Source organism: Drosophila mauritiana, chromosome 2R (genome assembly GCF_004382145.1).
Source record: "Drosophila mauritiana strain mau12 chromosome 2R, ASM438214v1, whole genome shotgun sequence".
NCBI classification, from domain to species: Eukaryota; Metazoa; Arthropoda; class Insecta; order Diptera; family Drosophilidae; genus Drosophila; species Drosophila mauritiana.
Window position 1 is genome coordinate 8355752 of NC_046668.1, and position 22129 is coordinate 8377880.

Here is a 22129-nt window from a genome sequence, read left to right on the forward strand (position 1 = left end):
CACTACAAAAACCAGGGCGTTACTTTTTATTTTGTATAACGTTTATTACACAATAGTTAATATAACATTAATAACCACTTACGTATTTACTAGAGGGGGAATCTCGACACAGGTGTTTGCGAATTAAAAATTCCATAATCGTACAAATTTGATTCAAATGACTTGCGGGAAAAGCCCTACGACAAATTTACAAATATACTTGGACACGAACTTATGCAATTCGATATATTTTGGCAGGGACAGCTAGAAATTTGACCAGTTACCATGGTCGATTGATCCTGGAAACACGGAAACATGAATGATTTTGATTCATATAAAAATAGACACAGGCGATTTTGGACAGTTTATGGTCAATCGAACTGACAGAATCCCTAAGATTATCACTGTTTTTCACTTAATTTTACATTGGGTGTGTGCGGTGGCAGCTTAGACAATGGACATTTTGATCCGGGGGCACTGTCTATTCGATAATCATAATGAGGTCCTCGCCCTCCAGCTTCGTTCCGTTGGCAATTTCCAGCTTCTTGACAACGCCCGCCAATGGCGACTGCACCACCATCTCCATCTTCATGGCCGAGAGCACGACCAGAGGCTGACCCTTCTCCACTTTGTCGCCAACCTTCACGCGGATATCGATGACAGTTCCGGGCATGGGGGCGCCCACCTCGCTCTTGTTCGACTTGTTGGCTTTGGGATGGACATGGATCTCCTGCGAAAGAAGAGCAAGCAAATGACTCCATTGCCTACAGATCACCGATGACTGATGACTGAACCTACCTTAACGGCTTCCTTGTCCAGGATGTGGACCGCGCGTAGCTGGCCATTCAACTCAAAGAACACCTCGCGGATACCGTTGGGCTTGAGATCGGCGGACACAGCCAGAGCTTTCACGCTCAGCGTCTTACCGCGCTCCAGAGGTACGTCGAACTCCTCGCCCACCTTGGGACCCGTGAGGAAGATTCGAGTGTCCAGCTTGTCGACGGGTCCGTACTTTTCGCGGAAGTTCAGGAAATCATTTGTCACCTGCGGGTAGAGGGCAGCTGACATGACATCACGGTTGGTGACGCAGGAATGAGATTCCTGCAGTTCCTTCTTCAGCTTGTCAAAGTCCAAGTCCTTCAGTTCGGCTCCCGGACGTCCCTCGATGCGGGGCATGTCCTTAAGCACTCGCGAACGCAGCGGCTCGGGGAATCCGCCGTGCGGAATGCCAATAGAGCCCTGCAAGTACTCCACCACCGACTTGGGGAACGACAGCTCCTCGGCCCGCTCCAGCACTTGATCGGCGGTCAGGTCATTCTGCACCATGAACTGGGCAAGATCACCTACCACCTTCGACGAGGGCGTCACCTTGATAATGTCGCCCAACAGCAGGTTGGCCTCACGGTAGGCCTTCTTCACGTCCTCGAAGAAGTCGCCCAGACCCAGCGAGAAGGCCTGGAACTGCAGGTTGGTGTACTGGCCGCCGGGAATCTCGTTGAGGTAGACATCGGCGTTGCCCGACCGCATTGTCGTGGTACACTCGAAGGGAGCGTACAGGGTGCGGGTCTGCTCCCAGTAGGCGGAGTACTCCGACACCGTGCGCAGATCCAAGTTCGTGTCCAGCGGAGTGCCTTGCAGAGAGGCCACTACGGCACCCATGCTCGGCTGGGAGGTCATGCCGCTCATCGAGTCGACGGCCACGTCCACCACATCAGCTCCGGCATTGGCGCATGCCAGCATAGAGGCCACTCCTGCTCCAGAGGTATCGTGGGTGTGGATATGGATTGGGATGTCGGGGTGCTTGTCACGAATGGCGGTGATCAGAAGCCTTTCAGGGATTGGAAATGAAATAGTACACAACAGGAAAAACTAAAATCCCCTTCAGACTCACCTGGCGGATTCGGGCTTGAGCAGACCAGCCATGTCCTTTATGCAGAGCACGTGGGTGCCCGCCTTGACCAGCTCATCGGCTAGGTTAGTGTAGTACTTCAGGTCGTACTTGGTGCGCTTGGGATCGCTGACATCTCCGGTATAGGAGATGGCCGCCTCCACCACGCCGCCCGCCTTTCCGGCGGCTTCCATGCCGAGGATCAGGTTGGGCAGGTAGTTGAGCGAGTCGAACACCCTGAAGATGTCCATGCCGGTCTGCACAGCCAGCTCACAGAACTTGTAGACCACGTTGTCCGGATAGCTGGTGTAGCCGACGGCGTTGGCTCCGCGCAGCAGCATCTGGAAGGGAATGTTCGGGATGCGCTTGCGCATCTCCTCCAGGCGCTCCCACGGGCACTCGTGCAAGAAGCGCAGCGCCACGTCGAAGGTGGCTCCGCCCCAGTTCTCCAGCGAATATAGGTTGTTGAACTTGTGCGCCACGTAGGGGGAGATCTTCAGCAGATCGTGGGAACGCACGCGGGTGGCCAGCAGCGACTGGTGGGCATCGCGGAAGGTGGTGTCCATGAGCAGCAGTTCCTTTCGGTTGCGCACCTCCTTGGCGAAGGCCTCTGGACCTTCGCACACCAGGACCTCGCGAAGTCCCTTCGGTGGTTCCGTAACTGCATATACCATAAAATCGTGTTAGTTTTTTGATTGGGTATAGTCGATATATTCCCGCTTATAAGGTTTAAATAGATCTATTTTTTACGGGATTATATCATTAAATTTGGGGCATCTACGGTTAAGGTCAATACAACAATAATACCAATTTAATACATAAAAGCTAAACATCAAAAGCTGGTAGAAGGAAAGCTGCTTAATTAAAAAATTGCAAAAAGACAATTGGTTCAGTAAAGTATATAACATCAGCTTAAACCCAAAATGATGATATGTGCTATCAAATTGAAACAACACATTACATATGTTTATTATATGTATATTAGCTCTGTATCCCCATAATGGGTGTTTTTGTATCTAGGGTGTATAAACGATTGGTCCAATTTATCATAAAGTGTTAGGAGCACCTTAGGATACCCTTCGACTTAAACCGACATGATAAATGCTCGTATGTACAAATGTCCTGCGTGATCTCGGGATAAATAAATAAACGTACCTTTTGCCTCGCCACGTTCTTCGCGTTCTATAGCTTCCGGGGACAGATCTATGTATGATCATGTGGCAGAGACGGAGTGGGCGTGGTCGTGGGTTTGGTGTGTTGTGCGGTTTGGAATCGTTGTTGATTGGTGTCGGTACAGACATTGGTGTGTGATATTGGTATTGGTGTTTTGCAAATGCCGATTCGATTGCGATCGCGGTTTCGATTCGGTATTGGTTGGTTGATTAATAACAGATGCAACAAAAATTGATAGTTGAAAGAGTAAAAACATAAAGGTTCGATTAAAGCATATCAGAAAAGCAAAGAACACTTCACAGGAGATGCGTGGAACAAACATGCCTTTTCATTGATTACTTTCGAAAACAAGTGCATAGAGAATCTATTAAGTTTGATCTATTTAATAGATTTAGTATCTCTGGGGTCCTTACACGAAGCAATCTACCGAGTTAGATGAGAGATTATTAAATTAATCATAAATCTTTAAATTCCTAGACTTACAACTTGAATACAAAAAACAATATTTCAAAAATTGTTACTATAGTAAGGAATAGGGTTTTAATAAGTTACAATATCATTTGATATTTTAAAAATCTATGTTAAAATAAAATCCTAGTAATTAAAACTTTGCAATTAAAGATAGTTTCTTAGTCGGGATGTAAAATGCTTCGAGAGAGGACCCCGCTACCTCCAGTTCCGGATAGCTGAAACATTCGGAAAGAGGCGATTGGCTTAAATGGTAGCCATACAAGCAAGCGTGAACCCGAAAAGCACATGCCATTAAAGTGGGGATCCTTTAGTGGATAAGGCGCGCAGAACTCACCCAGCGGAACCTCGGGAACGTGGGGCGAGACGAGGGCAGGCTTCAGAGTGGTGGCGAGAGGAGTCTGGGGTCCGTTGACCAACACCTCACCCATGTAGTTGATCAGCTTCTGGGCACGATTGAGCGATGGCTTGAACTTAAACAGTTGTGGGTGCTCGTCGATGAAGTAGGTGTCGAGGACGCCGTGCAGGAACTTCTGGTTCTCCAGCACGTTCAGCAGGAAGGGAATATTGGTCTTGACGCCGCGAATGCGGAATTCCCTTAGGGCACGGTTCATCTTGGAGGCCGAGCTCTGCAGATCGCTGGCGTGCGAGATCACCTTAACCAGCAGGGAGTCGTAGTATGGCGAAATGATGGCTCCGGCGTAGGCGGACGCACTGTCCAACCTAATGCCCATACCTTCGCCAGATCGGAAGACCTCCAAGCGACCTGTGTTGGGCTGGAAATCGTTGGCCGGATCCTCTGTGGTCACACGGCACTGAATGGCATAGCCACGCGGCACGATCTTGTCCTGCGTGTAGCCCAACTCGGGCAGGGTCATGCCCTCGGCAACGCGGATTTGCGACTGAACCAGATCGATGCCTGTTATCTCCTCGGTGACCGTATGCTCCACCTGCAGACGGGCGTTCACCTCGATGAAGTAGAAGTTGCCGGACTCGTCGCACAGGAACTCCACGGTTCCGGCGTTTTCGTAGCCCACATGGCGGGCCAAGCGCACTGCTGCCTCCGTCATCTTGTCCCGGATTTCGATGGGCAGGCGTGGCGCTGGGGCGATCTCCACCACCTTCTGGTGGCGACGCTGCACGGAGCAGTCACGTTCGTACAAATGCACCACATTCCCGGCCTTGTCTCCCAGCAGTTGAACCTCAATGTGACGTGGTCGCTCGATGAACTTCTCGATGAACATCGCTCCATTTCCGAAGGCGGCCTTGGCCTCGGAACTGGCTCGCTGGAAGCTCTCCTCCACATCCTCCATTTTGCGGACGACGCGCATGCCGCGACCTCCTCCTCCGTAAGCGGCCTTGAATATAACGGGCAGACCGTGCTTCTTGCAGAACTCCAGTGCCTCCTCCTTGGTGGTCACGGGACCGTCGGTGCCGGGTACAATGGGCACACCCGCCTCAATGGCCGCCACACGAGCCGCCACCTTATCACCCATCTTCTGGACGACTTCGGGTGAGGGGCCAATGAAGCGCAGTCCAGCATCAATCACCGCCTGGGCGAAGTCACTGCGCTCTGAAAGGAACCCGTAGCCGGGATGCACGGCATCCACGTCGTTCTCCTTGCACACCCTGATCAGCTCTGGAATGTTGAGGTAGGCCTCCACGGGGGGCAGACCCTTGCCCACTATGTACGACTCGTCGGCCTTCTGTCGGTGCATGTGCATCTTGTCCTGCTCCGAGTAGACCGCCACCGATTTGATGCCCAACTCTGTGCAGGCACGGAACACTCGGATGGCGATCTCACCGCGGTTAGCCACCAGCACCGAGCGGATGGGCTTGTACTCCACCTGAAAAGTGGGTGCATTTCTCTATCGTGTTTATATATACACCATCTAAGTAACTCACCTTGCTGGAGTAGCCATTTTTGAAGATGGCATTGAGCCGGACACGCGGCTGTGTCTTGCGCAGCGTCCTGTACGCGGACTGGGCGGCCGGAATGAACATGCTGATCCCGCCTAGGACTCAAATGTATCTAAAAGATTGAAAAATAACATGTTTTTCATTATCAGTGCTATTATTCTAGCCCTTAGTCCCCATAGTTTTCGAAAATGGATCTACGCATGTGGTGTTTTAGTTTTTAAACATATTACATTATAATTCCAGTAACTGTAACACTGAAACCCGATTTTGGAATACAATTATTTGTTAATAATTCACAACCATCCACAGCTTTAAACACCTTAAGTCATCAATGGCAATATTTAGGTTAAATAGGAGGCGGCGGTTGAGGGGGGAAATAATGAACGCTCTGCTTTACGATCGAGAGATTGCATTTAACGCGTTAATTATCTGTTAATTTCGAAAGCTCGATTGCCAAATGCCTTAAGGTTATCGACATTACTTTCGAAAAAACAAACAAACAAGCGGGTCTAGAAGGTCTCGATTTGAAGTTGTTGCAATTGGAAATCTAAGAACACGACGGGTTACAACGACTGCTAATTCCATATAAAAAATGTGGATTACATTGTTTCATTCTGTACTTTGTTTGAAAGTGAAGAGTGGTTCCCTGTTGGAAATCTGGGTTTCTAGAATTCCGACCGCATCTGTTGGCCTAAGTACAATTATAATCTTCTGACCAAAGTCCACCGCTTGCTACTTCGGTGTTATTCCACTAAAAAGAACAATCGGTCTGCTCATTAATATGAGTTGACTCACGTGATCAAAATTCAAAGCGGGTTTTAAAAATGCAGCTTTTCAGCTTGTGTTTTCTTATGCGTTTTGCTTGTAAGTTTCGAAAAATTCCCTAATTGAAGTATTGAAACTGCCTATTTTTCAACCATTACGTATATTAGCAGACTTAGTAATAGATTAACAAATATTTGCTACTGCTGCAGCACGTTTCCGCACTTGAAGTTCATCGGATATTTTCAGTGGCTCTAACCGTTTAGATAAACAGTGGATAAATAATAAAAGAGACATAGATAGATCATTATCCATATACTCATCTCAATTCACTAGTATGTATGTGCACTTGTAATTATTAGATATATATATAAAAGTTTTCTAAGCTATTCTTATTGTATAATGCTTTTAGCATATATTGATTAGAACATACATACTTAGTCATATTAAGAGGGAAAAAATGAGTATTTACTAAAGACTACATATTTTAAGAAACAAATTTAAGGGAAGAGTATCAACTGTCCGTTGGTTGTCAGTGCGCATATGCCGCACATCGCACATGCCATAAAATATTTTATTTATTTTATGTCTGTTAGCTTTTAGGTTGTTTGGCTCATTATCAGCGATTCAAATGGGTTTTGTAGCCCCCGTCAGCGATGAAACAGACAGACACGGACACGCTTAGTGGTGCAAGGGTGCGTCAGAGACCAGCTTTGCAATTCAGATTCCGGACCCAAAACGGGCACTCTACTAGTGAGTACTTTCTAGTCTGTAGATCTCTCAACTAGTGAGTACTTTCTAGTCTGTAGATCTCTGTGGGGGCTCGTCTTTGCTTGCACAAAAACCAGTTGGCAAAGTCCACTTTCTATGCCAGACAGAAACCCACTTAAAGTGCGATCGAAACTAAAGCAAAAAAGCGGAGAACTGGTCAGGTGAACGAAATCCAAAGGAGATCTTTTGGAACCTTGACCCCGCGCTAATCGGTTTGATAACCAACCTACTATTGCCTTTATTTTTGGCCAGCAAATGGGAGTGTTTACCACTCGTAGTTGCAATTAAGTGGGAGTCCTCGCTACCGCACGTGAAGTGCATTGAAAGGGGGTCGCAGTGGTCCGAGGAGTCCATAGATAATCTAGAACCAATGTTGACACATGTATTGGATGTGTGACACAGGTGCAGATAATGAGCAGTCGATAAGTCCGCTTTATTAACACATCGGAGGTCGGACTCTGTTAAATATTATCATTCCCGGTGGGAGTGCACACCTATATGGAGCTTCTTGGGGACCCCGTGTTTGGGATCTATAAATAGTCGCTAGCTGATGGAAATCTTTAGTTTGGTCCACTCTAATTAAATTTCCCTCTGTTAGCATCAATTTTGTCTGCTAACTCTGTTAATTTGCACCGCATTACCTCACGATTGTGTTATAAATTACTAGATCCAACAAACTTGCTCAAACCCCATTGGTAGTATTATTAGAAAGATAAGGCCAATGTCACCTTATGGAGCGGAAGAAGCACTCGACACGCAGACCTTAAGAATGCCATTAATGATAAAAGATAACCACATCCCTAATTTGTTATACTCTGCTCGAGGTTTTGAAACTCAATCCTGATAACTTCAGAATATATAACATCATCGGGCTAAAAGTTTCACGAGGAGTAAGAAGACTTTGTGAGTTGATTGAAAGCACTCTGTTGTTTGGAAATAATCTTGATTTTTAGGTTAATAAAAGTTTTGAAACTGGTATCTGTGAAACGGGGCAAATCTAATCTCAGTCGCAAGCGGAAATTATAATCGGAAGCTTTTCTCCTATCGCTTTCGTAAGAATGGAAAGGATTTGCAAATAATAATTTAAATATCGATCTGCGATAAAGAATCTATATCTATTTACGTTTTAATTATATTTTAAACTATTTAAGACCGGATCACTGGCTCCCCTGCTGTATTTGAAAATTAAAGCGCATTAGCATCGGAATAAAGTGAAGAATGCATGTCTACAATTGGTTAGCATGATGTGAAAATAACACGTATTTTCGCATGCAAATCAGGGTTTATTTCAGGTATTTCTGGCATAACTTCAGCACCTTTTTATTGTATTTCTGGCAATATTTGCAGGCTATCAATTATCCTGCTGCTTGTTGACTGGGTGTGTTGCCTCATATTTTCTGGAAGAAAAGTGGGCGCTGTCCAGGCCAATCTCATGCAATTACACGAAAACGTTGTTGACACGGCATACGAAAACCAAAACCCAGCCAAAACCCACCCGAAGCCCGATTGTGTTTGCCCATCGAAATGGGCGATTATGTAATAATAACATGATAATCAACTAACTACACACTAATAGTACTGGAATGCCCCAGTCACTTGAACGCTTTGCTTTTGTTCAGCAACTTTTGCATAGGAAAATGTGCGTGCTATGATTTTATTTTTCATTTATATATATTTTTTTTTTTTTTTGCTCTAAAAACGTATGATCTTGAACGACAAGCTGCTAAGGTCAAAGTCGCTTTTGAATGTGGGTCGTACATTGATTTTGTCGCCAAAAAGTGAGGATAAGAGATGGACTTTTCTACTTCCGATAACCAGTTGTGTTCTTAAACTGAATTTACAGTTAGTTTAGTATTTCAGTTCCAGATGTAAAGTTATATAATCCGCATTCTGAACTAAATAGAAAAACTATAAATAGCAATGATTGATAAGGAGGTGGAGTATAGTGGAATCATGGCTATATTTTCGCTTAAAGTTAAGTCTATGCCATTAACTCGTGTCTGTCGCCCAGGATCCATTATTTTTAACAAAACTCTCTCTTTGCCAGCAAATGTTACAAATCTTACATTCGTTCGAAAACCTTATATTTACTTGAGCAGCCCGTCTAGACTCTAGACCTTATCACGCCAAATGAAAAGCTGATAGAGACGAAGCTTTGACATTGACTAGTCCGGGTCCAGCTCCCCATACGCGTATATGTGACGGCCTGTCGGTCCCGGCGAATCAATAGCAATCAAACAAATCAAACTGTGCCATAAACTGGTTAAATTTCGGATCACACCCGATCGCAATCCCTGATCACACTGCACACGATAGATAATTTCCGAGTAATCGCGTCCACTACGTATAGATTATGGATCTATGTGCGACAAACACGTTTCCCCAATGGCGAAACCATAAGAAGGTCATAAATATTGGGCAGCAAGTAGGATGAGTCCGAAAATAAAACAGCCACATTTCCCTCTCTGGGATGGTGTCTATCGCACGGGTGTGTGTTTGGGGGCATGGGGGTATGCTACGCCACGACATGGTATGGTGCGGTGTGGTATGGTATGGTTGGGTATGGCACGGTATGGAATAGAATAGAATAAAATGTAATTAACACATGTCTGCCAGAGAGTGACGATGGCAAATTACACTGCTTGGACGGAGAGAAAGGGCTGGGGAAAGGAACCAGCCGAACCGAGTGAAAGAAGAAATTGAGCACAAATTATGCAATTAAATGGCTATGCACTTGATCGATAGACGCAGTCCGCCGACCGGCGACTTACTTATTGATAGCGAAAGTTCCGAAGGAGCGCCCTGCGCCTATCCTCGTGGTCCTGGCGCAAAGTGGGTTCAGCCCGCAAAGTGGCTAATCGCTGCTCCAGCACTACAAAACAATTTCAAACGGGTCGTGAGTCAACGTGGGTTCTTTGGCTTATGTACCGCGCTCAGCACATACAAATTCACGGTTCCTATGTATCCTATGTACGCGAGGCTTTGTCAACTTTGCGGCCTCTTTTTTTTGGCGTTTGGTCTCGGGGTTGCGTTTGGTTTGGTTTGGTTGGATTTGGTTTGGCTCTTTGTCAAAGTAGGTAGAACAGCGCGAATTCGCAAACGGTTGCTCTGCTGCACTCTGATTCTCCGATGCCGTCTTTCTGCCCAGGAACTCGCGAACCGTTCACTTCAAAGCTGTCCGTCGGACTGGTCGAGCGCACAAACTCGAAACTTTCGACTAGTTCCGCGGGAGAGTGGTCGTGGTGCTTTCAATGGGAACATTAACGTTCTCTCCCAATCTCTGCGTCTCCTCTCGCAGTTTCGATGTCTGCGCGTGCTCCATGCCGGCAATGATTTGTTCTCGAGTGAAATGTGCGGGTCGAATGTACGATACCTCTTAGCTACCAAAGCTAACATATCAAATCCGGCATTCGATTTGTGGGGATTTTATGTAATGAGTCGTAAAATCGAACTATACCCAATCAATATCTCCATAGTATAGTTGAGTTATACAATGTATATTTACTCTATTAATTATATTTTATAATCTCTGAATTGCATATTTAGTTGTAATCCTACACATTGAGAGGCTAAGTTTAAAACGACACTATGAAATTCGTATGGAATCACTAAGGCTTTCATCTAGCTGTTACCCACTTAGCACGGATCTGATATACCCCACTGTCACCCAGTAAAGAGACTGGAACATCAACGAACTTTGGCCTAGCGCAAAGCTGTTTTTGTCGCCGTAAGCCGGTCGCACCGGAGAACTTTCTTTTGACATTCGTCGTCGGTGGATGGTGGGGGAGGGGGCTTGCTAGACGGGCGGAGAGAGCAACAGCTGTGCACCGAGCCCCAAAATGGCACAGGTCCCGATAGCCCAAAAACTCCACCACATTTTATGGACTTACTTGACTTTTCGTACCATAAAGATAATTTAGAAGAGCAGTAATTTAGAAAAGACGGCCATAAGATAATTTGAAACGTTTAAAATTTGGAATCTGACTGATGAATAATCGAATGAAAATAGCCTACTGAAAATAAAGTAACCTTCTGAATGATGTCTAATCGCCAAGATGCCTTTTTCATGTCCTTGGATCAAAATCCCTTATTTTCATAATATATTATAAGAGGATATACTCCTTGTTCCCACGATGGCCAGGCATAGGAAATGCAAACGAAACACCCCTGATATGGATCTATTATGCTCGTGGAAACTTTCAGAACATTATGAGCTTGTTGTTGTTTCGCTGTGTCGCTTGTGTTGTGTTGTGAAGTGAATTCGAATGGTCTGGGCGTCGGGATCGGGCGCGTGGAGCTTATTATATGAACAGCCGGTGGGTCTACGAGTCAGAGGAATCGTACGACTCCCAACGGACGTCCAGATCTGGCGCTGATACGAGCGAGTGAGAGGAGAGAAGAGGAAAAGAGAGGAGCGGGAGCCCGCCTACGCTCCCTATTATCGCCAGTATCGGCTCAGTGAGCAGATTCTCGCGCTCCCTCGCTATAAACTGATCTTGCCGGTGTGTGTATGTATGGGGTGTATATATATAGGTAGACACGTGTATATCGGTGGTTTTGAGATTTTTATTTTTATATTGCGGCACGCGCGATTGTGGCCATAACAAACCTGGGCAGTCTTATCACCAGACAGAAAGAATCAAAAAGGGGCCAACAAGAATGATGTTGTGTATGAGCGTCGGCAGATACAGATACATATATGTAAAATACAGATACAAATATATGTACTATCGTATGCCAGATAATGCTGTACTGAGGGAGTGTAGGGTATCTGCGGCCGAAAAAATGTTCTAGTGGGGCTTATAATCGATTATTTATTCCGATCTCATATTTATATGTAAATATGTTCAAATTTGCCAAAATATCTCGAAGGCTTCTCATTTCAATAAACTTTGCTACCAAAGAGGCAATTGAAAACCATCAAAGCTGCAGCTTGGAGATAAGATTAAAGAAATCTAGCAACCTATTGGGTTAACTACCACCTCCAAAAAGATTCCACACCCCGTCGGGCGATTTTAGCGTATTGGTGAGCAGATAAGAGGGCCACGCCTCCGTCTGAATGGAAATCTTTTAAAGCTATCAGACGAATGGTGCAAAACCGGCCAGTCATTCCCAATTACTGGACGTACCATATCTTATCAGCTCCGAAGGCGGGGAATTAAACTTTAATACCCTGCCTCAGTGGGGATTACACTCATCTATAGTGCCTACAGGTCGATGCAACTATTACTATTACTATTGCTTATATTGGAAGAAGAGTATTCGTTAGTCGCCGCTTTTAAGGTGCCAGAGCCAAAACAGTATCATACACGTGCCGCTTATTTTGGTACTTCAACTTTCTCATGCAGACTATGATAACGTTTTGGTTTGATTTAACTCCTCCGATTTGTGGTTTAAATATGCCAATGTGATAATTTTTCAAGGCTTTAACCTCAAGATTTTTGAGGTACGAAACCGTAATAATTCAGAGCCTTGGACTATAACAACTTTTAAATTTTTTCTAAGGATAAAAATACAAGTACTGCGATAAGAAAAAGGCAGTTAATTAATTTTCAAAGAATAAATTTATCAAAGTCCAAAGTTGATACTGCTTCATATTGGGACGTTTGATATATGATAAATGTGAAGTAAAAGCCTCATCGCGCTTCAAGTTATCTATTATTAAAACCATATACCCATACGATATAACCTTGATAAAAACTGTTACACTTACCTAAAGGGAATGTTTTTAGTATTATCCTATACATTGTCAGAATTTTTGGCAAAACGAATTTAACGATACCTTTAAAATTGTATATTTGCACTAATAAAAATATTGCAAATGAAATAATTATTATTTCCAAATTATTTAGAATTTTATACGATTTACTACTAATTAAACAAAACTGCGTTTTAAACTTTTAACGGATATTCCATTAAACAAAAGCTTAGCATACTTTTTGGTAGTTTTCACTTACAAAATGTGAGCTTTTCGACCAAATGTCGGGTTCAATGGACAGCCACACAGCTACCGTTTATTAAATAAAATGTTTTCGTTTTCTATTTTTGTATATGCTAATTCTATTCCGCGTTGAAAAAATATGCGACTGCAAAAAACGGTCTTGCAAAAAAACGTAGCCTATTGAGAAAACACCAAACTATAAAAACGTTAAATTGATAATGGGAGGTTATCAAATGCACCTACAGATGTAGTAAACAAAAGTCAGCTGTTTTTGTTACACATAAGAAAACACAGTACTCAGATATAAGAACAATGTTTATACTACGTTCTAGATCCCTTACAAACATAAAAATCGTTAGATCTCCAAGAATATCTTGTCGTTACGTACAATATAACCAAGGTCAATCTCCGGAGCCAAAAATTCGGGAATACTTTTACTACATCGATCATGAGGGAATGGTGAGTCTCTCAACTACGCATCTGTGCTTCAACTCGCATAACTCTTTTTGCAGCTCTTCCTGGACGATGCAAAGATGAAAAACTTCACAAGTTGCTTCAAGGAGAAGGATTTCCTCAAGTTCTTTTTCAACCGCCTGCGGCTAAACAAAACGAACAGATATGAAACCGAATTTCCATACATTTCTCTCTGTGGCCGCGAAAGGAATTTTATTAGGTGCGATGACACACCTGTTGTGTTTACTGAACAACTGAGGAAGGACGACACGGAGGTGCTCAGCTTTGCGCACTCGGGACAGGTCCTTACCCTGCCTTACGAACCCCACAAACTGTACATGGATCCGCGAAACGGAAGGGTCTATCATCCAGCGACGCCACAAGCGGGCGGAATAGGCCTAGTCCGCTCCAAACTGGCCATCGAGCTCAGCCAGCACTTTGAGTTCCCCGCTGGCGAGGCTTCCCCCACACATTTCCGATGGAACGGAGAACGGCTAGAATTGCAGAACGAGTGGGTTAGCAATACTCAGCGATTTCCCATGAACGAGGAGTGTAAATAATTGAATAACTTTAATCGATTAAAATTGAGACAACGATAAGTTATAACTTACAGAGTATTTGTATATTGCTTTTACTCAATGCTAAGTGGCTTAAACTCGCCCTCCTTAACCCATGACAGACCAGTTGCATGTCCACCATTTCCTTGTTGCGCTGAGGGCTCCGTCTGCTTGCTTCTTCCGGCCTTGATGCGCTCCAGAACGGGCCCGTGCACGTCCTGTTGGAACTTCTCGAATACTATGTAGTGCGGATCTTCGGTGGGCGGGGTGTCGAATATGTGCTCCTTGCTCTCCTTGATATTTTCCTGTACGCGAGCAACATACTCCTCCTTGTTATTCATCAGCAGCTCCGCAGCTTCTCTGTTCTTGAGCTTATCTACTTCAATGCCCCGAATGCTGTCCAATGGATCGGAGAAAATGACTTGCAGGTACTTTAAAAGCTGCCAAAGATGATCCTCTCCACAGCGCCACTCCGGGAAGGCGTGGCTCACGTCCAAACTGTGGGTGTACGGGCACACATGGGGATGAATCACATCCTGCTGGAAAATTATGGTCTAAAGGGGACTTGTAAAGTTACATACGTTTGCTATATTTCCGATCCTACTCACCGGAAGACTTTTGTCGTCGGGAAAACGATCTGGGAGCAAAATTGTGAACCGAAAAACACTTTCCGCATACAAGCCCTGTCGGCCAAAGAAGACTCCAAACCATTCTATAAGCAAAATATAAAATTAGCTAAAGAGTGCAAACCGGTTGCAGGTGGGTAGACTTACGCAAGGAGTTAGCATAGCTGGGTATCACATATATGCCACTCAACTTCTCTGACTCAATCATTTTGCTAAAACATAAGAAATGAAATATGTTTAGTTTTACCCCACGGAGTTATCAGTGTGATCTGAAAACTCACTATTCGGCCAGAATTTTATACTCCTGCTGTATGGTTGTGATCAGTAACTTGTCATCTTTCTTATGCGCATCCAAATCGAGAGTCATTTTTCCCGGACAATAGAAAAATTAAACAAAAAACTAGGAACATAAACAAACGGACAATTTTGTTGCTTGCTGAACAGCTGATTGGGGAGGGTTGCCACTCTTTCCTAATACCTAAGTGGTTCGCCGTGCTTAGGAGCCCTGGTTATCGCACTAAAACAAAACAAAGCATGCGGCCTTCAAAATCCTGACAAAAATGACGACTACATTAGAAGAGCAGCTTTCAGACAAGTTGCAGATGATGGACGATACCACGGATAAGGTGCAGGGGTCGTCGGAGCAGAAGGAAGATAGCAGTATAGCCGCAAGTTCAGATGCCACGACAGCGTCCCCTTCTTCCAACGACAGTGCGACCAAAGTCGCCGCACCGGAGATCGAATTTTACAACAAGGCTCAGAAATATTGGTCAGAGGTACCGGCGACTGTCAATGGGATGCTCGGCGGCCTGGGCTACATCAGTGCCATCGATATTCAGGGATCGAATACGTTCCTGCGCGAGATCCGCGTGCCGGGCAACAGGTTGGCCCTGGACTGCGGAGCTGGCATCGGTCGTGTGACTCGAAATCTCCTGATTCCCCGCTTCAGCTGCGTGGATCTTGTCGAGCAGGATCCCGCGTTTGCTGATAAAGCACGGGAGTACTGCACCTCGGAGGACGGGAGCCGTGGAAAGGTGGGGCAGGTCTATAACGTGGGATTGCAGAAGTTTACGCCTACGCAGCAGTACGACCTCGTTTGGAGCCAGTGGGTGCTGGGACATCTCACGGACCGCGATCTGGTCTCGTTTTTTCGGCGCATCAAGCAGGGACTGGCGCCCGGCGGCTTCTTTTGTCTGAAGGAAAACGTGAGCAGCTCGAGGAAGACAGTGGAGGATAAGAATGACTCGTCGGTTACGAGGCCTCTGGACAGCTATGAACACTTCCTAAAGGAAGCCGGATTTCGCATTGTACGCAAGGTCAAGCAACAAAACTTTCCCAAGGGACTGTTTCCAGTGTACATGATCGCCTGCAAACCCGTCTCCAAGGAATAGGTTTAGTATTTAGTTTTATTGTTGACCTATAAGCGATTGTACTAAAGCTATCCGAAAATTCAATGTCACATTACTAGCTAGTCACTTCAAATTGTAGCGTTCTAATCAACGAATAAACAAGCTTGCAAAAGCTTGAACACGTTCCTTAATTGATGCCTTCAAAGTGCTTTATTCAATATAAACAAGAAATATCAATTGAATGCGAAATAAAAAATAATATTTTTACCAAAAAGGCGACCTCACAATAGTATCGATTGCAAATAAATTCGTTAGGAGTAGAAAAATATGCTTCTTTAAATCCTCATTTGACAATTTCAATTTAATTTATTTATTGCAATTATCAATAAAGAGGAAGATCTGGCGACAGCGGATTGATTACAAGCTCAATCTTTTGCCTGGACATGACATACATATATTTAAGCAAACGCCATAAAACATATAATTATGTCAAAAGGAAAGGAAAAATTAAAAAAACCTAAGAACAATACTTAAACATGCAAAAGTTGATAAAAAGTTTATAAAAGAGTTTATTTTTGATATATACTATTTTTGCATTTCGGAATTAAGAGTCATAATCAGCTCTTTTTCAAATTTTTACGTTGGGTTCAGAAACTATTTTTTTAGCATACTTGTAAAGAGGCTGCAAACTAAGCATACATACAAACAAAGCATACATATGTATGTCTCCATTCGTTGAGGTAATATTTCAAACTGAAGTTTTATTTCTTTGTTTAAGCTTATATAGCTAACATGAAATTCACATATTCTATTCTATAATATCACACTAGGCCATCGTAGTGGTTATATGCTCCCCAGCATGGGAGAAGATGTGAGTTTTCTACTGCCCGACTTTTCTATATGCCATAAGAACGCATCTTATTTAACAAATAGGCGTTGTTCATTTTTAAGTACATACGGACTTGGTTCTGCAGTGCCTGATAAGCACGGCTTAACATTTATTTATCCTAATAAGAGATTAGCTATTAGTATTCATCACATTTTGTATGTAGCTACTGCCATTGCCAAAGTTGTGTATCTCTAAGAACAAACGTTATTTATCCCTTAACGATTGCGCTTTCAAGCCGAGAACACTTTCCACATTGCTACCTAAACTAAAGTGTTTCAGTGTCTGAGCTTCTCAGTTCAAATCGCTGCGAACTTATATTTAACTATTGTAAAAGTCCTGCAGAGTGTTGAAATAAAAGTAATCCAGAAAACCTTTTGAGGGAGAATACCACATGTGGAAAATCACTGTGCCGCATATGTATATTTAAAATGTGACTGCGAAAAATCAGCCACGAACACAAAGCTTAGCTTGTCTAATAATATTAAATAGGACACATACATACATTTATAGTTTCCCGAGATTGTCAGTAAAAAGAAAACACCTTACCCGTAAATATACTAAGTATCTGAAAGATAAAAGGATGCGAATCCGAACCTATAAAGTATACTTGCTTGTCTCCATCTCCCTTGCAATTACTAACGGGTATCTGATAGTCGAAAAGATGCGAAATCGAAAAAATGTGCGCAAATACTTAAGTAGCTGCCTGAAAGATCTGTACAGCAATTCATTTTGGTAATCAAATAAAAATATAATAATTTTTCAAAGATTTTTAATGACTTCTAATTGACTTCAGGATGATAAGAGGGTTCATAAAGGCAGGCAAATATTCTAAATTTTATACATACGCAAAAAGAGAATTGTATGTATTATAATCATCATCATCTTCATCATTGAATTTGAATTTAAAATTACTTTTTAAAATATAATTTCCCCTATAGTTTGTTTTAGCCGATTGAGTCGACACTTAAGGAAATTTTGATCTTACATTAAAGCTTATTTAAAGGTGCTAAGCCTCTTAAATTGAACAAAGATCAGGTGGTACTATTGTTTAAATAAATAAATTAAGCTCAACTGATAAGAAATTATAGGTTACATTTTTAAAGGTGAACAACAAAAAACTGAATACTAGACATATATGTTTTTCATAAATCCAAATTTTTTGACCGGCAAAAGTGTTATATCAAGTCATGGAATAGTTCTCGCAGTCACCGAATCCTAATCAAATTGAGAATCTATAATGAGACGTCTAGAAGAGGACGGGCGAGAACTGTACAATCGTTTTGGAAGTCTAGTCCTGTGTAAAAATGGTTATAGTTTGTTTATTCCATTAAGAAATTATCTAAGTTGTGTATTGTGCTTTCATTCTATTTCAGGCCTCATAAGGCATTTAAAAATATTATACGAGTTAATAAGCGGCATCTTTTAAAGAGGCATTTGTAGGGGAGACTTCGTGATCAGCTAAGTCACTATAGCAATGTCCGTTAATTAATAGTTCCGGGATTGAAAGTTATTGATTGCAATAAAACTTGTGGTAGCAGATCTTTGATACATATATTAATTTACCATTCGTTCACACTATAAACTAGTGCGTACACTTAATGAGTTCAATTCGGGTGTTTGAATCTAACTGACTCGCTACTGCGAGGGCTTCGCCTTTTATTCATTCTTACATATGTAGGTTCTTATCATCTAGACAGGTACAGTACAGTTCGAGCACGTTCATGCGTGTTTGTATTCGTCCTGCATGGACCACATGGACTAAAACGATCGTCTATAAAACATGTATGCGCGTATGTACATACATATGCAATCCCATGGGACATAAGATGTATATTGATTGTCTAAATATGTGTTTAGACATGATAAGTAGGCAAACTATAAATATGTTCTATTTATGGGCTGCAGTAAACATGTCACAGGACAGCATAAGTGGCAACTACAGATAAGTACGATTGCAGCGACCTATTGCCGAAGTGTCAAGAGATATGACCGACCACGCGGTAGGTGATTAGCGCGGTCATAGGCCTCAAACAAAGATTTAAGAGTAAAACTCAGCTGCATTTACCAACGCAGACGGCGGCGTCTTACAAGCGCTGCATTATATAATTAGATGATAAGAACCTATGTAAGAATGAATAAAAGGCGAAGCCCTCGCAGTAGCGAGTCAGTTAGATTCAAACACCCGAATTGAACTCATTAAGTGTACGCACAAGTTTATAGTGTGAACATTGATTGTATCTCTTGAATAGGTGATTAAAAGCTAGGGTATAAATAATGTGAACCTTGGATATTACCACATAAACTATATATGTATATCTGGAACTTAAATCAAAATGTTCTATAAAAACGAAAATCGAGATATACATACATACATATTTTCAAACTTGCAAGTCCCGTACACTACAAGAAAGGGGTATACCACATCCTACAAGTCCTTTTTCATGTCTTTTATAATTATCCGTATGTAAGAAATTTTTTGTTCTTTTCTATTGGTGTCCTTTTTTACCTACGTTTCCCCAACTCGTGGTGGACATCATAAACCGTAGAACACTAATGACATTCAGAAAATATTAAAGGCTTATCAGTAAAAAGGCTTATCAGTAAACTATTCTAAGCACTTTAAAGCTGGGACTGTGAATGCCTGTCATAAGATGGTGTAAAAATAAAATACCTTTTTGTTCAGTCTTATCTCAAGTAAGGCGAGCTTGTATTCTGATTCTTAAACGTACGTCTAAACAAACGAAAAGACAGCGGAGATCGCATAAATAGAATGCGATCGGCTTTTCTTCTTTCAGTACGCAGCGAAACGTCGAGCTGCGCAGTTGTGCACTGGGCGTTGGAACTGTATATTTACGCATGCATGTACATATATGTTTATGTACTTAGATCGAGTGTAACTGTTAAAAAGCATGGCCGGCCCCCTAGTGAGCTTTACGTGAAAGCAATCCTACAGTACAGTTTTTGTTTATAATTCCACCAACCGAAGAGTGTCATGGCCGCGGAAAGTGATAGCGATGTGGAGATCATAGAGGCGGAGCCATCGGACCATCATCACCACCATCGCCAGCAGGAACCATATGGGCATCCCGCCAAGATGTACCCGCGAATTCCATCCGGCATACCCTCCCCACCATTTTCACCCACTGATCGTACGGATATGCCGCTGGTCAAGGAGATTCTGGCTCGCAATGAACATATAAATATTCCCGAAGGAACCGTGCTCTGTGTTCCGTGCTACCTATGCAAACAGCCCTTCAATGACATTGAATCCTTCAAGGAGCACCTCACCCAACATGCGGCGGAAATTAACGCCTGGAATACAACGAGTGCGCAGGAGCAGACACCTCCGCCGACGGTAAAACCGTTTGTTCAGTCCATGAATAAGTCATTCGTGCATCCCACAGATCAGCACTTATTCCATTCCATTGATCATGGGGCCATGGATCATCATCACAATGCCCAGAATCGCATTGCCCAGAATTGGATGGAGTTTTGCTGTCAGCCACCCGCGGATTTTTACTCATCGCCGCTCGAACCACAAATTCCTTTTCAAATGCCTGCGGCTCATCAACATCCGATTCAGATACCACCCATATATATACATACGGCTTATGAGACACCAATGCAGTTTTTAGGAAACCGGAGACTCGAACTGCGCCAAACACTGCCAATGTCACCGCAACCTCCTCTGGAGCATCCTGGTCATCCAATGCTTAGCGCGGGTCCAAGTAATCAACATACCTCGCTTGAAATGCAAAACGTTTGTGTGTCGGAAGGAATTCCCACAAGGGTGGAGAAACCACCTGTCTTGGAAAATCACCGACTTCATGCACAAGATCCGACTCAGGATGCGGGTGCAGGGAAGTCCCGATCGGCGGTGCTGATCAAACCCAAGCCCCCAAATGCAAAACCACCGGATTTCAATCGAGGTCATTTCGAGTGCAATTGGTGCGGAAAGCGATTGAGCTCCCGCCAGTCGCTGAAATACCACGAGAACCACTTCCACGGGGATAAAGAGCTGACAGCGAATCGGGTAGAGAAGGATTTGACCAAGCAGCACAAGTGCCTCACATGCAAGAAACGCTACAAGCGGCGGACCTTCCTCTTAATGCACATGAAGGTCAAACACGGGATTGCTCTCCCGGGCGGAATTAATGCTGATCCCGAATATCCAAAATCTGTAGATCCGCCTGCAACCGCTGAGGTTCCTGTCTCCCCAAAGTCGTCGCCGGACGAGGCACCGAAAAAGGAGATATGGAGCACAAGAATATTCAACGCTGTGGCGGCAGCCAAGTATAAACCGGCCAGTGAGCGGGCGGACAAGTATCTGGTTGCGCCACGTCAGCAAACCAAGCAGTTGGAATCGGGTTTTACGATCACGCCCAAACGGACGTATCCACTCCGTTCGCCCTTCTTCAATCCGTATGTTCAGCTAGTTTTCATCATCGTCATACAACCCCTCTGAATTTTTAACTGTTTTTTAGGGATCTATGGCTGGACTGCGATGTATACTTATAGGTTAAACTTGGCTGGATTTTAAGTAACTTGGAGTATCAAATATTCGAGCTAATAAGATAGCCAATACCGGCTTCAGCCTAGCTGGATGACCGAGCGACTGCATTAGTCTTGTTATTTTTAGCGATAAATATTACTTCGTTTCATGAAGCTTCTGAGTATGTACAATGTACGTATGTATATAATAGCATGGATACATATCGCACTCGTAAGCGATCTATTCTGTGGCCTCAGCACTTCGGATCTGAATCTCGACGTCGAAGTCCCAAAGCCCCAAACTTCTTGTCATAATAAACAAACTAAAAACGCTGAGCATTGCAATAAATTTTAAGCACTCGGACGCTCAAATTCGTCCGTTTCTCTTGTAGGTTTTGTACATAAAATTGAAATGAAGAAACGCGTAAGCAAAACCAATAAAAACTGTGATTTTTTTACCCTAAGTGTCCTTCATTCCTTTCAAAATGGAGGCACTTTGCAGTGGGTATTCTCGGGTTACCCGAAGTACCTAAAGTGGAAAGTAGACCACGTTGATATTTTTCTGACAGTCCCTTTAAGAGCAAAGATATTTGACACACATGTTTTTTGCATCGAGTTAAAATATAACATTTTTCTCAGAAGGCCAGGGCTCTAAATAATAATGAATTGGGATGTATCTGTATACATACCATTCCTATCCATATTCTTTTTCATCCTTATCATATTTTTCCGAACGCTGCATTTATAATTTATAACATATCATTCTAACCCGAAACATCTACAATTTTTATAATATTAGTACTTGCAGCATAAAAGCCATTTTTCGTTCTTTAAAATATTTTTAAGGAGTCATAATCCGCTG

General features: G+C 43.3%; 5 protein-coding genes across 7 annotated transcripts; 3 read left to right on the forward strand and 2 right to left on the reverse strand.

Moving 5' to 3' along the window:
• Nucleotides 1-19: 19 nt before the first annotated feature.
• Nucleotides 20-10165, reverse strand: LOC117138259 (pyruvate carboxylase, mitochondrial). Of its 3 annotated transcripts, XM_033300220.1 has the most exons (8): nt 9906-10165; nt 9733-9833; nt 5414-5540; nt 3846-5355; nt 3023-3070; nt 1871-2528; nt 778-1807; nt 20-709 (listed from the first exon to the last, which is right to left on the reverse strand). In XM_033300220.1, exons 3-8 carry the CDS (start codon nt 5510-5512, stop codon nt 461-463), a joined length of 3594 nt encoding a protein of 1197 aa, XP_033156111.1. In that variant the 5' UTR covers nt 5513-5540; nt 9733-9833; nt 9906-10165; the 3' UTR covers nt 20-460. The 3 variants fall into 3 exon arrangements, with proteins under 3 accessions (XP_033156111.1, XP_033156113.1, XP_033156112.1); XM_033300222.1 differs by lacking the exon at nt 3023-3070; XM_033300221.1 differs by having other exon boundaries at nt 9733-10165.
• A 2807-nt stretch (nt 10166-12972) lies between these two features.
• Nucleotides 12973-13938, forward strand: LOC117138263 (UPF0598 protein CG30010). The gene is made up of 2 exons (XM_033300227.1): nt 12973-13361; nt 13415-13938. The coding sequence occupies exons 1-2, from the start codon at nt 13215-13217 to the stop codon at nt 13913-13915; spliced, it is 648 nt and encodes a 215-aa protein (XP_033156118.1). The 5' UTR covers nt 12973-13214; the 3' UTR covers nt 13916-13938.
• LOC117138262 (protein crossbronx) lies at nt 13909-14990 on the reverse strand. Its single transcript, XM_033300226.1, has 4 exons — nt 14820-14990; nt 14686-14750; nt 14521-14624; nt 13909-14466 (listed from the first exon to the last, which is right to left on the reverse strand). Exons 1-4 carry the CDS (start codon nt 14903-14905, stop codon nt 13987-13989), a joined length of 735 nt encoding a protein of 244 aa, XP_033156117.1. The 5' UTR covers nt 14906-14990; the 3' UTR covers nt 13909-13986.
• Nucleotides 14991-15023: 33 nt separating this feature from the next.
• On the forward strand, nt 15024-16233 carry LOC117138261 (alpha N-terminal protein methyltransferase 1). Its single transcript, XM_033300225.1, has one exon. The coding sequence runs from the start codon at nt 15099-15101 to the stop codon at nt 15927-15929; it is 831 nt and encodes a 276-aa protein (XP_033156116.1). The 5' UTR covers nt 15024-15098; the 3' UTR covers nt 15930-16233.
• A 3153-nt stretch (nt 16234-19386) lies between these two features.
• On the forward strand, nt 19387-21892 carry LOC117135657. The gene is made up of 2 exons (XM_033296040.1): nt 19387-21198; nt 21261-21892. The coding sequence occupies exons 1-2, from the start codon at nt 19769-19771 to the stop codon at nt 21292-21294; spliced, it is 1464 nt and encodes a 487-aa protein (XP_033151931.1). The 5' UTR covers nt 19387-19768; the 3' UTR covers nt 21295-21892.
• Nucleotides 21893-22129: the final 237 nt, after the last annotated feature.

Excerpts from the sequence above, each read along its gene's own strand:
- LOC117138259 (XM_033300220.1), bottom strand. The coding sequence starts at position 5,512 with ATGTTCATTCCGGCCGCCCAGTCCGCGTACAGGACGCTGCGCAAGACA. Across the intron at positions 3,071-3,845 it reads CGTTCCCGAGGTTCCGCTGG|ATCTGTCCCCGGAAGCTATA; the intron begins GTGAGTTCTGCG and ends GATCATACATAG. Across the intron at positions 1,808-1,870 it reads CTCAAGCCCGAATCCGCCAG|GCTTCTGATCACCGCCATTC; the intron begins GTGAGTCTGAAG and ends AATCCCTGAAAG.
- LOC117138262 (XM_033300226.1), bottom strand. The coding sequence starts at position 14,905 with ATGACTCTCGATTTGGATGCGCATAAGAAAGATGACAAGTTACTGATC. Across the intron at positions 14,625-14,685 it reads CAGCTATGCTAACTCCTTGC|AATGGTTTGGAGTCTTCTTT; the intron begins GTAAGTCTACCC and ends TTTTGCTTATAG. Across the intron at positions 14,467-14,520 it reads CCGACGACAAAAGTCTTCCG|ACCATAATTTTCCAGCAGGA; the intron begins GTGAGTAGGATC and ends AGTCCCCTTTAG.
- LOC117135657 (XM_033296040.1), top strand. The coding sequence starts at position 19,769 with ATGGCCGCGGAAAGTGATAGCGATGTGGAGATCATAGAGGCGGAGCCA. Across the intron at positions 21,199-21,260 it reads CGTTCGCCCTTCTTCAATCC|GGATCTATGGCTGGACTGCG; the intron begins GTATGTTCAGCT and ends ACTGTTTTTTAG.
- LOC117138261 (XM_033300225.1), top strand. The coding sequence starts at position 15,099 with ATGACGACTACATTAGAAGAGCAGCTTTCAGACAAGTTGCAGATGATG.
- LOC117138263 (XM_033300227.1), top strand. The coding sequence starts at position 13,215 with ATGTTTATACTACGTTCTAGATCCCTTACAAACATAAAAATCGTTAGA. Across the intron at positions 13,362-13,414 it reads ACATCGATCATGAGGGAATG|CTCTTCCTGGACGATGCAAA; the intron begins GTGAGTCTCTCA and ends CTCTTTTTGCAG.